General features: G+C 43.2%; 1 protein-coding gene across 1 annotated transcript; it reads right to left on the bottom strand.

Annotated features, from left to right (window-relative positions):
* Window positions 1–315: 315 nt before the first annotated feature.
* Window positions 316–11,458, bottom strand: LOC124035854 (alanine aminotransferase 2-like). Its single transcript, XM_046349651.1, has 11 exons — window positions 10,888–11,458; window positions 8,084–8,173; window positions 6,876–6,984; window positions 6,320–6,453; window positions 5,862–6,105; window positions 4,298–4,377; window positions 4,044–4,180; window positions 3,369–3,543; window positions 3,104–3,259; window positions 2,763–2,875; window positions 316–2,262 (listed from the first exon to the last, which is right to left on the bottom strand). Exons 1-11 carry the CDS (start codon window positions 11,206–11,208, stop codon window positions 2,151–2,153), a joined length of 1,671 nt encoding a protein of 556 aa, XP_046205607.1. The 5' UTR covers window positions 11,209–11,458; the 3' UTR covers window positions 316–2,150.
* Between the last annotated feature and the right edge of the window lie 3,818 nt (window positions 11,459–15,276).

Raw genomic sequence — 15,276 nt, 5'->3', positions numbered from 1 at the left:
AAAATTGTGGCAAAATGGCTTTAAGGACAACAAAGTCCAGGTATTGGAGTGGCCAACACAAAGCCCTGACCTCAATCCTATATAAAATGTGTGGGCAGAACTGAAAAAGTGTGTGCGAGCAAGGAGGCCTTACAAACCTGACTCCGTTACACCAGCTCTGTCAGGAGGAATGGGCTAAAATTAACAATTTAAATGCATTGCATACTAATTGAGTGTATGTAAACTTCTGACCCACTGGGAATGTGATGAAAGAAATCATTCCCTCTACTATTACTCTGACATTTCACATTCTTAAAATAAAGTGGTGATCCTAACTGACCTAAGACGGGGAATTTTTTACTTTAATTAAATGTCAGGAATTGTGAAGGCAAACCAGGCAAACAAATGAAAACAAACATTTAGCAGAAAATGTGCATTCAAAAAAAAACATTCTCAAAAACCACTCAATGTAAATTATAGCTTGTCGCCATTGAAGGCACCTCATTGCTGTCAAATGGTTAAAAACAATTCATGTTTTGAGGTCAGTCGAGTTTCATACATTGAATGGCTGCCAAGGTCATTCAGCATTAAATTGCATACAAAAATAGAAATGAGATGTTTTGGTGTCAGAATAAAAGTTGCCCAAATTCATTGGTTTAACTGAAGCTTTTAGACAGCCTTATGTGGGTCACTGTGCTCATCTCCCACCTACAAAAAATGAAATTGTAGTGTTTCACTTCACAATGACATTTCCTGCAGTTTGCAGAAAGATGGATACGGGCAGAAGGTTTCACACAAACATTTTACAAACAAAAAAACAAAGTGCATTCAACCCACCATCTGAGATGTAACCGTACTCCCTTTCTAAGTTGTGATACAAATGTGAATGACAGCCATAAAGCCACAGTCAGTAAAAAGCGTGAACAATAAATAGCCTAATATGGGGACAAGGCCGATATACAGAATTACCAGAACCTACACTTCCCTTGGTTTGACCTTAACTCTTCAATTAGTAGCACACAAAACTGCATTTCCTTCCAACTAGGCACCCGAGAGTAGACATTCACCCCCCCCCCCCCAAAAAAACCAAGTGCAACAGACACCTCAGATCAGTGTCACGCAAGCCACGTACTGTGTGGGTAAACGTGCCCAACAGGAAGCTATGCAGGCTCAAAGCTGTATGACTTGTACTGATAGGATGTTATGTTAGAAATGGGTTTTGGACAAGAGCTGATGTAGCAGCACTCATTGTCCCGCAGTCCATGACCTACATAAATAACCCCTGTTCCATTTGGCACACTGAAAAAGGTACAGCTGGTTCTAAGATAATATTTGCACTTACAGTGCCCCATTGCGTCGAGCTCTCACACAAAATGCCTCTTAAGGAGACAGAAAAGACTCAAGACGGATAGAAAATACAAAACAGTGTAAACTTCTCGGGCACAAAAACAAGTAAATGGAGAGCTAGAGAAAATGTCATCAGAACATTGTGTCCCATTCCCCAGTGCGTCCTCTATAATAGAGCACCTTTGAGTACATCACAAAGTACATTGCTTTAGTGTTAAAGGGGAAATCAGTTGTAGTTACAATAAAACGTCCTCACTGCCAGTTTCAATAAAAATCTGAGGGATGGGATTGGACAATTGGAACCAAATTCATAGCCAGAGCTATGGATGCAAGGGACTGATCATCCATGATATCAACATTAGTTTTAACCATGTTAAGGCTATATAGTGTTTGTTTACATTTACGAAGCTTACATTTTGGGTTCTGATCGGGTACGACAGCTTATGAGGCATGCCCAAGTTGTATTCTTCAAGAATCAAATGGGTACATCGATTTACAATTTCATTTATAAGTCCTAAAATGTTTGTGGCAACTGCAGATTGCCCCTTTAACATCTCTGTACAGACGGCATCGTTTCTCCCCACACTTTTACCTCGTCTGACAAAGGCACAATGTCTCTAAAAACACAAGTACTGTTCCTACAATCAGATAAAATGTCAAGCAATCATAGGTTACACTAGTAGAGTTAAACAAGGGTTTACTTTCTTTACATTAGTGTTAGTCGATACCTCCGTAAACGCTGTTTTTGATACGCGTGTCAAACGTTCTCAAACTGGGACTATCTGAACTGTTCTAGTGAGTCCCGAGTGTCATCCTCTGGACTCTCATCTCTTTGGTTCCTCCAGTGACGCGTACTCCTTCAGAAACTTGATGTGGAAATCCCGGAGCTTCTCCAGGAGCACCTTCAGCTTCTCTGTCGTGGGCAGAATGGTCATTCTAGGGGGAAATCATTTGTAAAAACAATTTAGCAGGTAATCTCGGTTACGCAAGAAGTAAAAAATCTCGCGAATGTTGCTACACGTAAATCTGTCCATGAGAGATTCCTTGGAGGGCAAAAGACAGACAGGAAGGAAGAGATCAATGCAAAGTAAACACAGCATCTGGAATGAATGGAGGCCAGCTATTCAGTTCGCTCCTCTCCGGCTAGTGTAATATTGGCAATTTCCAGCTCAGTTAAATCTTTTTAGTTTACTTATGCAAGCGAGATGTCACTGCCGACCAATTTGAGCCTGGTAGATGTGGCACTGTAATGGTTAGGTTACAATGCTTCAATGTAACTCACTAGCTACTGTCACAATTTGATTTGAATACAACTGGTATATCAGGACAAACAAAACACTGTCGTCACAGACAATCTTCATGAAAGGCTTCTCTAAATTCTTATGTCTCTATAAATGTATGATGGTCAGCAATGTTTCTGCTAGTTGAACAGTTACCTGAAGTGATAGGTCCCTTCCCTCTGGCCGAAGCCACTGCCTGGAACAAGGCAGATGCCAGTCTCCTCAAGCAGTCTCAGACAGTACATCATGTCAGGAGACATTCCCAGGGACTGCAGAAGAGAGAGACAGTCTACAAACCTGTTTTTCTAGTTTCGGGTGTGGAGGCATACAATTATATACCGATGCCAATTTGTGGTCAGCTACCTACACCACGCAAGTACCTACACCACACAAGTTTTATGAGTGAGCTGAGATGTGACAAATTCACTAATGGACAAATGGGAGTAGAGTGGAATCACATTTCAGCAGGTTTCTCAATGGGTGTTACGTGAACAGACCTTGGCCTCCTCCACAGCTCGTGGGGGGATGAAGATGCGCGGGAAGGCGTACATGGCTCCCTGCACAGGGTTACATTTGATCCCAGGCACCGTGTTGAGGGTCTGCTCGGTCACCTGGGCCTTCTCAGCCAGAGCTCCAAGCACAGCGCTCTTCTCCTGAAAGACAACACAGAGGTCAGACAAGGGTCTTGGATGACAATCGAAACTGAACACCAACAAATTAAACCTAGAGCATTGCCTGCCCCCCGAACATTGAGTGACAGACCTTGTGGAACTGGAGGTAGGAGGGTTCGTGTGGCAGAGGAGGGTTGACGATGACATCCATGGCAGCCTGTCCAGAGACAGGGGGACACAGCCTCACAGAGAGCAGCTTCACCAGCTGGGCCTTGACCTCCAGGTCGAGGTTGAGAACCTCCATATATCCCCCTCTGAACCCACACCTGCAGGGGAGGTGGACCGAGGAGAGGGGAGCGTTAGTGTTGTGGACACAGTCACACGCAATAGAACCAAACGGCACTTTATCCTAGATCAAAACCATGGCAAGGACAATCTGATGAGCCAGTCAGTCTGCATACAAAGGGCGTCGTCTCTCTGTGGGCCTGGTAGTCAGCGTTGTGATTTTAGCCAACCCGTCTGATGTTTACACAAGCACGACAACGCAAATCAGAGGAGTTGGCTAAAGCAGAGGGCGGATCTGTCGCGCAAAGGCAACACGGCTAACATTTTACAGTGTTCTTGCAGATCAAACACATGAGACTGAGGGGCTATAAGCGCTGGACAGCTGGTTACGGATACATAGGAAAGTGTCATGTATGTCAGTGACTACTTATGGGGGTCAGACAGAGAATTCAGAGTGAGCATAGACAGCGTGTGGTGTTTTAAGGGTACTTTGAGGGAAATAGAGACCCCGTGCGAGGGGCACGTGGATATGAATACTCACTCTCCTGAGTATCCTTTGGAAGTGGAGTGAAATGAGGCCAGCTCGACAGTGTTGAAGTACTCTGGGCCCATCTCGTAGAGCACCTTCTTAAAGGAGTGGAACTGAACGTCTGGGGAGTACACGTTGTCCTGATACACCTGGACACACACAAGAGGATTACATCAACAGAGAATTGATACTTCTCATAGGACTGGAAAAGTCGAGAAATAGTCAGTGTCCGTTCAGTTCAATACACTATGGTAGCAAATAATTACCTCATCGGACATAACAAACAGATTCTCCTCGTATGCAAAGTGGAGGACGTCCTCGATGCACTTCCTACTCTGCACTTGACCTGAATATTGCCATAGAGAAAGAAAGGAGAGGGAGGGAGAGTGGTCACCACAAGTGCTGGAATTGAGAACATGAGCAACTCTACATGTGGCTTCCATCTGTACAGGGGATACTATGATTACAAAAGACAGAATGTACTGTACTATGGAGGCCACTGGAAACCAGAGGACCACAGTATCGCCTCACGGACGATTACTAGCCTGGCGGACACGATTCAGGTGGTACACAGCGAGGGAGAACTGTGACACACTGGTGTGGACAGGAGCCCGTTGTTAGTGCAGTATTTACACAGAAGTTGGCTTGGGCTTTGATTGTGTGGCTGTTAATGTGACTGTTTGAGTGAGAAAGGGGAGAACCAATCAGGAAAAAAAAACACAGCCTCCTTCATTATCAACACATCTTGCTTACAACAGTGGAGCCTTTCCAGACTCTGAAGTCAGGCAGACTATTAAGTTACAGCTTTGCCGAGTTATGTTACAGCTATGTCAGAGGGAGTCCGATTCCTTTACCCTAATGTCAGCTGGTGAAGACCGATCCGGTTTCCTATGCAGGCTATAAACACCCATCAGCTACCCTACATGACACAGCAGGGTAGAGGGGGTTCCACATATAATATCTTACACAACATGACATCATGACCCTTGGCCTAGTTGCTTGTTTCAATGGTTGTACAGTATCAACATAGCTACTTCTTAAAAGATAATCATCATGTTTACTGGCCTTATGGGACATGGGAAACATTTGCAACATATAGATGTGAGATGCTCATGCTTGGATATGTTGGATACTGGTCTTGGATGTGGTGGATACTGGTCTTGGAGGTGGTGGGTACTGGTCTTGGATGTGGTGGGTACTGGTCTTGGAAGTGGTGGATACTGGTCTTGGATGTGGTGGATACTGGTCTTGGAGGTGGTGGGTACTGGTCTTGGATGTGGTGGGTACTGGTCTTGGAAGTGGTGGATACTGGTCTTGGATGTGGTGGATACTGGTCTTGGATGTGGTGGATACTGGTCTTGGAGGTGGTGGGTACTGGTCTTGGATGTGGTGGGTACTGGTCTTGGAAGTGGTGGATACTGGTCTTGGATGTGGTGGATACTGGTCTTGGATGTGGTGGATACTGGTCTTGGAGGTGGTGGGTACTGGTCTTGGATGTGGTGGGTACTGGTCTTGGAAGTGGTGGATACTGGTCTTGGATGTGGTGGATACTGGTCTTGGAGGTGGTGGGTACTGGTCTTGGATGTGGTGGGTACTGGTCTTGGAAGTGGTGGATACTGGTCTTGGATGTGGTGGATACTGGTCTTGGATGTGGTGGATACTGGTCTTGGAGGTGGTGGGTACTGGTCTTGGATGTGGTGGGTACTGGTCTTGGAAGTGGTGGATACTGGTCTTGGATGTGTGTGTGATACTGGTATTAGATGTGTTGAACACTGGACAGCCACATTACATAAGGAGCCTAATCTCATTGTTCTGGCTGGTGAGACCCACCGGTAGGGTTGCCTGGATTGATGATGCAGATGACTCTGGGGTGACAGTGCTCCTTGGCAGCCTGGTAGGCTCTGTGGAGCTCGTTGATATCCAGGGCCCAGCAGTTGTCCTCGTCCAGGTAGTAGTTGATCTGAACGGCCTCCAACTCAGAGATGGCTGCAGAGTACAGGGGGTACTGAGGGATGGGGATCATCACACCACTCCTGGACCGGCCCTGGCCCGACACCAGCATTTTCAAGATGCTCTACGGTCAGATGAGAATATCGTTTCACAACATCAACAACTAGTAGGAAAACATCCAGAATTAAAACAATATTGGTTATAAGAGAAATAACTCACTGTCAAAAACATGAAAATACCTAATAAATCCAATGAACTTTCAGTGACTGCTCAGATTAAACAAATACCAAACAACACTCTTTTGTTTATAAGACGATTATTGAGAACTAAAGACGTACCACGATGCCATCACTGGCTCCGGTGGTTAGGTAAATATTGTCCCAGTCGGCAGGCACGCCCTTATCCCGTTGCTCTATGTAGACAGCAACGTCCTGCCGAATACAGTCCACTCCCTGGCTGGCACTGTACGACCCTGGAGTTGAAACACACACAATATGGTATCAACTCTGGATTGTATTTTCATGTTCTGTTTCAGGAAATAAATGAGAGCTTAGATAACTTCAACTTGCATACACTTTCTAGCTCCACCGTACAATGTAGTTTCAAATAAACTATTAGCCATATCTTGCAGCAAAAGGTATGCCACACAAATAATGTTTCAAAAGCATATTGTTGTAACCAAAACACTGCTGGGTTCTGCATTTCTCAGGCCACAGCATCATTAGAACTTAACCTAGCATCCTGTTATTTGTCAGTGTGACAATTCTGAACCCATCAACAGTGCACAGAAGGCCAAAGCTCCCACTTGGGTCAGCATTTAAAGCTATATTATTAGGCTATATTTCAACACAGGAATGTGAGTGCAGCGCAGTCAGACAGGCATGCTGTACACACCCAAGCTCTGTCCCCCGCAGCCCTGTAGAATGCGACGGGCACGTTGTTTGGCATCCTCTGGGAAACTAGGGCTGTTCAACAGCTCTGGGAATGAGCAGAGAGCCACCACCTGAACATACAGACAGGAGGTGTTCCATGTTAACTTCAACCCCATCAAGACACACAGACACCTTCACAATTTAATTGACATATTATGTAAATAGCATTATATAAGCATCCCACCCAGGTGAGCCAGCAGGAGAAGAAAGAAAAAAAAAAGTGTTTTTAACTCTTAATGTTGGTAAGGGGCTCCTAAGTAAGAATTTCACGGTAAGGTTATATTCGGCGCATGTGACAAATAAAAATGTATTTGACTAATTCTGTTGGACCAAACCTCAAATGCAAATAGCGAGTTGAATCCGCTTGTCAGAAAGGAAGGAATGATCGCTCATCTTTGTTGTTGTGAGTGGCAGGGGGAGGGGCTTGGTGTGTGTGTATATTGGAAGGTGCACAGCTTACAAGTCAGTGCACACAGCACAGAAGGAGCAAATGAGACGAGACCAAAAAGACAACATGAGAATAAGCAGACATTAACGCGCATAAAAAAAAATGGAAATAAATAGATTGAGATATAGGCATTTGGAAGATAACACAAAAACATACATTTAAATGAATTCAATATCACCCTGCCCTAGGTGATTGTTATAACAATGTGGAGCACAAGACTGGACATAATTTTGACCCATCTCTGGAATGTGCACTTTCACTAGGAGAGACCAGAACACCCCACACTCTGCCCATGCCCAGTTAGCCAATCCAATACACATTTGCTGGGTGAAATACAACAGTAAGTCGTTTTTAGAGGCATTTCTTCTAAAATACCAGATAGAGATAACACATTTTATGCTTCTGTTAAGAGATTGCTGTATTATTAAGTATTAATAAAGGTGATCCCGTTTCCAACCTCTCCATGAGCCGAGGACGTTCCTCTAATGTTTCAGAGTGCAAATAGTAGCCTAAACAAACGATGTGTCGATGTGCAGCCTCATCAGCCAAACTGATTCCCAGCCAAGGATGACTGATTTAGTAACTGGGAATAAACAGATAGCCGTCCTGCCAGAATACTATTTGAAGTCTATTTCACCTTGTTGTGGTTATGGTGGTAGGACAGGTGATATAAATATGACTTTGCAAGACCACACTTTTCCTGACACATCCCTGCCACTCACCTGACGGAGAAACGTGATTGGCTTCTGCCCCATGGCATGTGAATCTCCAATGTTGGCTTTGATGACCTCAGTGAAGGGATGTTTCTGACCCTGGAGGGAAGAAAGGTACATTTAGATACATGTTGAGAGAAAATTTGAATTTTGTAAATTGCGTTCAGAAATATCCCTGCACATATGAAGAACTATACCGAACAAAAATATAAAATGCAATAATTTCAATGATTTTGCTGAGTTACAGTTCATACAAGGAAATCAGAAAAATGAAATAATTTCATTATGTCCTAATCTATGGATTTCACATGACTGGGCAGGTACGCAGCCAAGCCGACACACTGGGGAGCCAGGCCCAGCCAATCAGCCCCGTGGCTGATCTCAGACGATCCTAAAGGTTAAGAAGCCCGATGTGGAGGTCCTGGGCTGGCATGGTTTACACGTGGTATGCGGTTGAGGCTGGTTTGACATACTGACAAATGCTCTAAAATTACGTTGGAAAGGGGATACCTAGTCAGTTGTACAACTGAATGCCTTCAACTGAAATGTGTCTCCCGCATTTAACCCAACCCCTCTGAATCAGAGAGGTGTGGGGGGCTGCCTTAATCGACATCCAGGTCTTCGGCGCCTGGGGAACAGTAGGTTAACTGCCTTGCTCAGGGGCAGAACGACAGATTTTTACCTTGTCAGCTCTGGGATTTGATCTAGCAACCTTTCGGTTACTGGCCCAACGCTCTAACCACTAGGCTGAGGCGGCTTATGGTAGAAAAATAAACATTAAATTCTCTGGCAACAGCTCTGGTGGACATTCCTGCAGTCAGCATGCCAAATGCAGGCTCCCTCAAAACTCGAGACATCTGTGGCTTTGTGTTGTGTGATAAAACTGCACATTTTTAGAATGGCCTTATTGTACCCAGCACAGGGTGCACCTGTGTAATGGTTGTGCTGTTTAAATCAGCTTATTGTCAGGTGGATGGATTATCTTGACAATGGGTGACAATGGATTAAATGCTCACTAACAGGGATGTAAACAAATTTGTGATTGATTGACATCATCCATTACATGATGTATTAGTCTAACCCAAGTGCTGTAGGCCTACCATTTCATGTTAATGTCCTTGTGGTGGCCCAACATCTAAATCATATTTTGGACAAGGGTATGCAGGGGACATGACAAAGCGACCAACCCTAGTGTGGTCTTGTATCTGTGAGGGTGGTACGAGGATCACGTGCTCCTACCGACCCCAAGGACGGCACCTGTTTCAGGGCTATTATTAGTTGAACTGCCAGTGCCCGAGGCACACATCAATCAACTTATCCAACGTGACAGAGAAACAAGTGAGTGTAAGACTAAAGTGAAAGAAGAGTAGTGTGAATAGATATTTGAAGGTAACTTTTGTTCAAGTGGAGTGTGGGCTATAGGTCAGTCACAGCATAAGTCTGAATGAATGAATTCCGGTACACTGATCTTGTCGTTCGTAGAATTACATGTAAATAAAAGGGTCTCTGTGCTGTTGCTCATCTCCATCATGATAGTAAACTTGCCTCGACTTCCCCACACAACAGTCTGGATCATAAGTTCTGCCCTGATATTAATTTAAAGGCATCGCTAAACAGCACAGTGTGTACATGAGTAGCAGTTGAGTCACTGATTGAAGGGTTAGTTACCAGTATCTTTGGTTGAGCTTTCACTAGCTAAGCTCATCATTGCCTGGGAATCAGATTTTGCCTTCTGGGATTCTTCAGTGTTTGATTGCGATTTTTTAATTTTATTTTTTAAGTGCTTGCAGAGTTGAGCTATATTTAGTGCAGGTGCATGGTAACAATTGAATAGCATGAGAGAAAATAGAAGCCACACCCGCTGCTCTTTCTAGTATCAATGTACTTTATTGATCTTTATGTATCGGCCTCCAGGCCTTCGTCAGAGCTTTTTGTGTTGTTGTTGAGTGTTTGATCCTGGAACTGGTCCTCCCAGGTCAAAAATGTTGAATATAATTAAATATGTTTACCCTACTGGTTGTCTGCGTGGTTGGTTCTTTTGCGAGTAGGAGTTTCAGCCAATACATCCACAGGAACGTATTATTAGACTAACTGTTCAAAGCACTTGAGTTGCGTTCAGAATTATATCACCTGGAACAGCCGTAAAACCATGTAAACATGCGCACTCTACATGTTCGGCAAGGCATGTGAACGCACTACCAGTGCTATGAAAAGTTGTTAATAATTATTTCATGTGGATCGTCCGAAAGTCCTACCTGCAAATGGACCAACCACGCAGACAACAGGAACGAATTCAAATGTAATTGTAGTCAACATTCAGACTTGAGGTTCCGTTGCCAGAATCAAACAAAGAAAAAATCCCAGACCGTAGATTTAGAAATTCACTGTCTGTTGGTCCCCTCTGTCAAAGCTCATCACTGCCACGTCCACGAGGGACCACCATGGCTGAGGAAATCACGAGGCAGGATTGGTTCCTTATCGCACACCTGACGTTTCGACTGGAGGATGATGATGCAACATTGTGTCAGCACTGAGCCAAGATGCTACACCTGTCCTTCGAGATAAACTAGCTACCAAGCTAACGTTACTTGCCCGTTTCCCCAACTGTCATACGCTATTTTAGTTGATAGTATAAAGCATGAGAGCACATATCCATGACTAGCTAGCTAGCTAATATGCTGAGGAGGATGTGCCAACGTTACGGATACGTAAATAGCTAGTTGCCGGCAAATGCTGGTTAGCATGAGCTAGCAAGCTCACCCATTGATTCCCCCCTCGCTATGTAGCTAAAGTGGTGGGCAATATGTTTTCACCTGCTGCAAGCCTCTCTCGATGTCCCCAGCCTTCGTGACAATGGGTCCTCTCACAGCGTACTCCACCGCTTTCACCTGCGGATTGAGGGTGTCCATGGTCAGAGTCTTTTCTCGCATCTTGCCGTTCTCTCTCAAAATCACGGTTGCCTCAGCTGTACTGAATCGCTTCAGTCCATACTGTTCAACCGGTCCTTGTGTTTTGAGTCGTATGGACTGCACTAAACATGCGGTCTCCCGAGCCTTTGTCCGCACAAGGGCTGGAGACTGGTCAAAAACACCAGCAATCAATGATCTATTTGCCAAGTGTTGAAGTCGATGCATGATGTTGAAGTCGATGCAGCAGGTTAGTTTGAACCACGACGAGGGAAATTAATGCTAGCTGTACATGAAGAACGGCAATGTGAGGAAGAGGCGATGCGAGAGGGATAACTGGGCACGAAATCTATCTTCTCCAGCAGGTGGCGATGTTTCGTTTTTTCCGCTCACTCAGCGAGGAGTTTTAGTATAGAGGTCAAAGAGAGTGTCGAATTTGGTCTACAAAAAAATGGAATTGCTTAATTGCTACGTGAGGCTTATTTATTTATTGTTAGGTTGTTAGGGGTGTACTGATATACGTAGGACACGTGACACCCTGGCAAAAACCAACGCTGTTCTTCGGACATGTATCTTCCCTCTCATTGGCTAGAATGGCCCCACCTGATCTTACCTCCTGACTGCTATCCATTTTTTAAGACATGTATTTCAATTGTTAGAGTAATATCACCCAAACGGTTTACGTTTATTCTGCAACGTTCAGAAAGTTTGAATTTTCCCCGGTTAGGTTGAATTGCCATTGCCCACACCTTCAATACTGGAGTGCTAGGACTGGACAGCCACTACAAAACTGACTTTAAATGAATTGTTCTAATCAAAAGTGAGGACTGCCTGTCAATATGATACCAAGTCTGGGTCATTTCAAAATGTGAATATATGTCAAAAAGTATTTGAGTTGGCTTTGTTTTTTTAAATTTGGAGTTTGCACTTTTGGGAGCATTCCATTGCTGTCAATTGTACCAAGAACACTACATCAAATTAAGATAAAGTATTTCTACGTGTTAGACATGTATTTTGACCCCCTGTGTTTGTTTGATACATTGCCAAATGTTATTCAAATAATTCATATTTTGTTTGATTCTGACCATACACAATTCTTTCTAAAATAAAACGTAGCCCACTCATTCACTTGGCAACTCACTTAATCAATCCAACCAAACTACCCTCAGCACATGGGATGGGAGGTTAGCTGATTGGACAAAAAGCAGATAGTGCCATCTATTGGACACATGGTTGCACTGTGTACTTAACTGTCCAAATAACCTCGGGCCATATTCAATCAAATCCAGTTACCGGTATGGGGATTCAGGGCAAAGTAAAAAACAGAATGGCTTTGGCTGGAAAATGCACAAGCAAATAATGTGAAGTAAAAGAGTGCCTCAAATATAGGTAATTTTGCATCTCAATTAATTTCTTCTAAATTCTTCAAATAAAGGAAATACAATTCTCAACATAAGGATACATGTTAGGCAGTCATTATAATATTGTGTAATAATACTGTCACATTTTTAGATACACTGCAGAAAAGGTTAAAGAGTTCTACATTCCTCGTGAATCCCTACTTTGCGTATGATATTTGGTATACAGTCTCAAACAAAGCACTGCAAAATTGTGGACATTTTCCTTACAAACCAGAATTCTAAGTAAAATTACATTTGAACTCAATCTACTGGTTGTTAGTGCGGTTGGTTCTTCAGCTGTTTGAAATTTGTGACAGGAAAGGATTGTTTACCAAACTTTTTAGAGCGCCGGTACTACAGTTGAAATGTCTATCACCTGGCATATGAGAAAAACTATGTAAACACATGGTTGGATACTGCCGTCTTGTGGACATGCCTTTGGTCATGAGCAAACACATCTTAAACTGATAGACCTGTGTTTTGAAGTCAGTTTAACAATACTTTCCTATGGATGTTCTGTCTTAAATTTCAACCAGCTGAAGCATCAATGCCACAGACAATTGGCAGAGTATATTCAAATATGATTTTATTCAACATTCGTGACAGACAAGGGACGTTTAGGCTTTTTTCTATGTAAATGTGCGTGCCGTTGCCTACACAACTGTAGGCATCGACCACGTTTAGTGACTACAGTTTTCCTTGCTATTCATGGAAGCCCATTGATCAGTCAGACATGTTGGTTCTCAGTGCCAGATTGCTGTCCTCGGTGTTACTCAGGGCTGGATCAGATTGAAAGATTTTACTCTGAACTTTTACTCGTGAATGGTTCACTCTGGTGAGACAGCAACACTAACAACATGTATACCGTGTTAAGTATACTGAACTCAAATGCTCTGTTAAATAAACCTTTAGGCATGGTCGGACTTAGTGATTTGGAGTCCCCCAGGCAGAGGCTAATCTGAGGCCTCACCCCCACTCCTCCTGTGCATGCACAATTATTTTTTATGGGTTTCATAGTAAAGACGTAATTTAACTGTAAAAATGCATTACCTTTTTAATGTGCCATGAACACATTCATGTCACTTCAAAAAGTAGGTTACTTTCTCACGTTCACTCAAAATAATTCCTGCATCCGAACAGTGCACTGTGCACCCGCCAACTTTCCTTCAATTCGCAATTGGTTGAAACCGAGTCCCGACACTTGTGGGGGCTGTAAGAGCAAAGCAGAGAGCAATATCATGTTTGTGAGAGTCTCATGTTCCCATAGAGGTGTGTAGCCCAAACTATTCAGACGCTACAGATGTTTTCATGAGAAGGCCGATTTTTAGGATGTCGTCTGTTCTGACAAACACCTTCCACCTTCTGCCACCTTCCACCGCAGATGGGAAGGCCGAAATTATTTAAATATTTGTTTTATTATTATTATGCCAAGCTCATGATGCCCCTTAATGATGTGAGGTCTGAGGCATTTGCCTCTTCTTGCTAATGGTAAATCTGCCAGTGCCTTTAGGGTAGCACTTTATAATAATTCAACATAATAAAACATGAATAATAGCCATTTTGCATGGCCTCGTGTAAAGTGTGAGCTATTTATACTTACTAAATACTTTATAAATGTTTTTTATTTTTTATTGTACCTTTATTTAACTTGGCAAGTTAGTTAAGGTCTCAAAAAAGCCAAGAACATATTGCCATGGTAAAATAATAAGCACACAACACAGGATGTTAACCTGTGTATGTGTGACAAATAAACATTTGATTTGAGTTAAAGGAAATATATTGAACATATAAAGTATAAATGGCAGTTGTTTTTAATTGTGTAAATAACTAGGTTACTAACATTTACAAATATTGGAGTAATGATTAATAAATTATGAATAAACTATTTACTAATCCATTATTACTAATCCTCCCTGCAGGCGGTCACTGAGTCCGAGGTGCTAAATGAGCTCCTTAAACTTGACCACAAAAAAAACATATGGGTCAGATGGTTTAGACCCTTCTTTAAGGTTGCTGCCCCTATCAATGCCAAGCCGATCTCTGACCTTTTTAACCTGTCTTTCCTCTCCGAAGAGGTTCCCATTGCTTGGAAGCCAGCCACGGTTCATCCTCTATTTAAAGGGGAAGTTCAAGCTGATCCTAACTGTTATAGAACTATTTCCATTTTGCCCTGTTTATCAAAAGTGTTGGAAAAACTTGTCAATAATCAACTGACTGGCTTTATTGATGTCTATTGTATTCTCTCTTGTATGAAATCTGGTTTCCGCTCAGGTTATGGATGTGTCACTGCAATCTTAAACATTGTCAATGATGTCACCATTGCCCTTGATTCTAAGCAATGTTGTGCTGCTATTTGTTTTTGACTTGACCAACCTTTTGATATGGTAGACTATTCTATTCTTGTAGGCCAAGTAGTATTGGTGTTTCTGAGGGGTCTTTGGCCTGGTTTGCTAACTACCTCTCTCAAAGAGTGCAGTATATAAAGTCATAACATCTGCTGTCTCAGCCACTGCCTGTCACCAAGGGTGTACCCCAAGGCTCAATCCTAGGCCGCACACGCTTCTCAATTTACATCAACAACATAGCTCAGGCAGTAGGAAGCTCTCTCATCCATTTATATGCAGATGATACAGTCTTTTACTCAGCTGGCCGCTCCCCAGATGTTGTGTTAAACACTCTAAAACAAAGCTTTCTTAGTGTCTAACAAGCTTTCTCTGCCCTTCACCCTGTTCTGAACACCTCCAAAACAAAGGTCAGTGGTTCGGTAAGAAGAATGGCCCTCTCCCCACGTGTGATTACTACCTCTGAGGGTTCAGAGCTTGAGGTAGTCACCTCATACAAGTACTTGGGAGTATGGCTAGACGGTACACTGTCCTTCTCTTAGCACATATCAAAG

Source organism: Oncorhynchus gorbuscha, linkage group LG05 (assembly GCF_021184085.1).
Source record: "Oncorhynchus gorbuscha isolate QuinsamMale2020 ecotype Even-year linkage group LG05, OgorEven_v1.0, whole genome shotgun sequence".
In the NCBI taxonomy this organism is placed as follows: domain Eukaryota; kingdom Metazoa; phylum Chordata; class Actinopteri; order Salmoniformes; family Salmonidae; genus Oncorhynchus; species Oncorhynchus gorbuscha.
This window is presented reverse-complemented; position numbering and strand designations above follow the sequence as displayed.

Excerpts from the sequence above, each read along its gene's own strand:
- LOC124035854 (XM_046349651.1), bottom strand. The coding sequence starts at position 11,208 with ATGCATCGACTTCAACACTTGGCAAATAGATCATTGATTGCTGGTGTT. Across the intron at positions 6,106-6,319 it reads GAGCCAGTGATGGCATCGTG|AGCATCTTGAAAATGCTGGT; the intron begins GTACGTCTTTAG and ends ATCTGACCGTAG. Across the intron at positions 4,181-4,297 it reads TGTTTGTTATGTCCGATGAG|GTGTATCAGGACAACGTGTA; the intron begins GTAATTATTTGC and ends GTGTGTGTCCAG.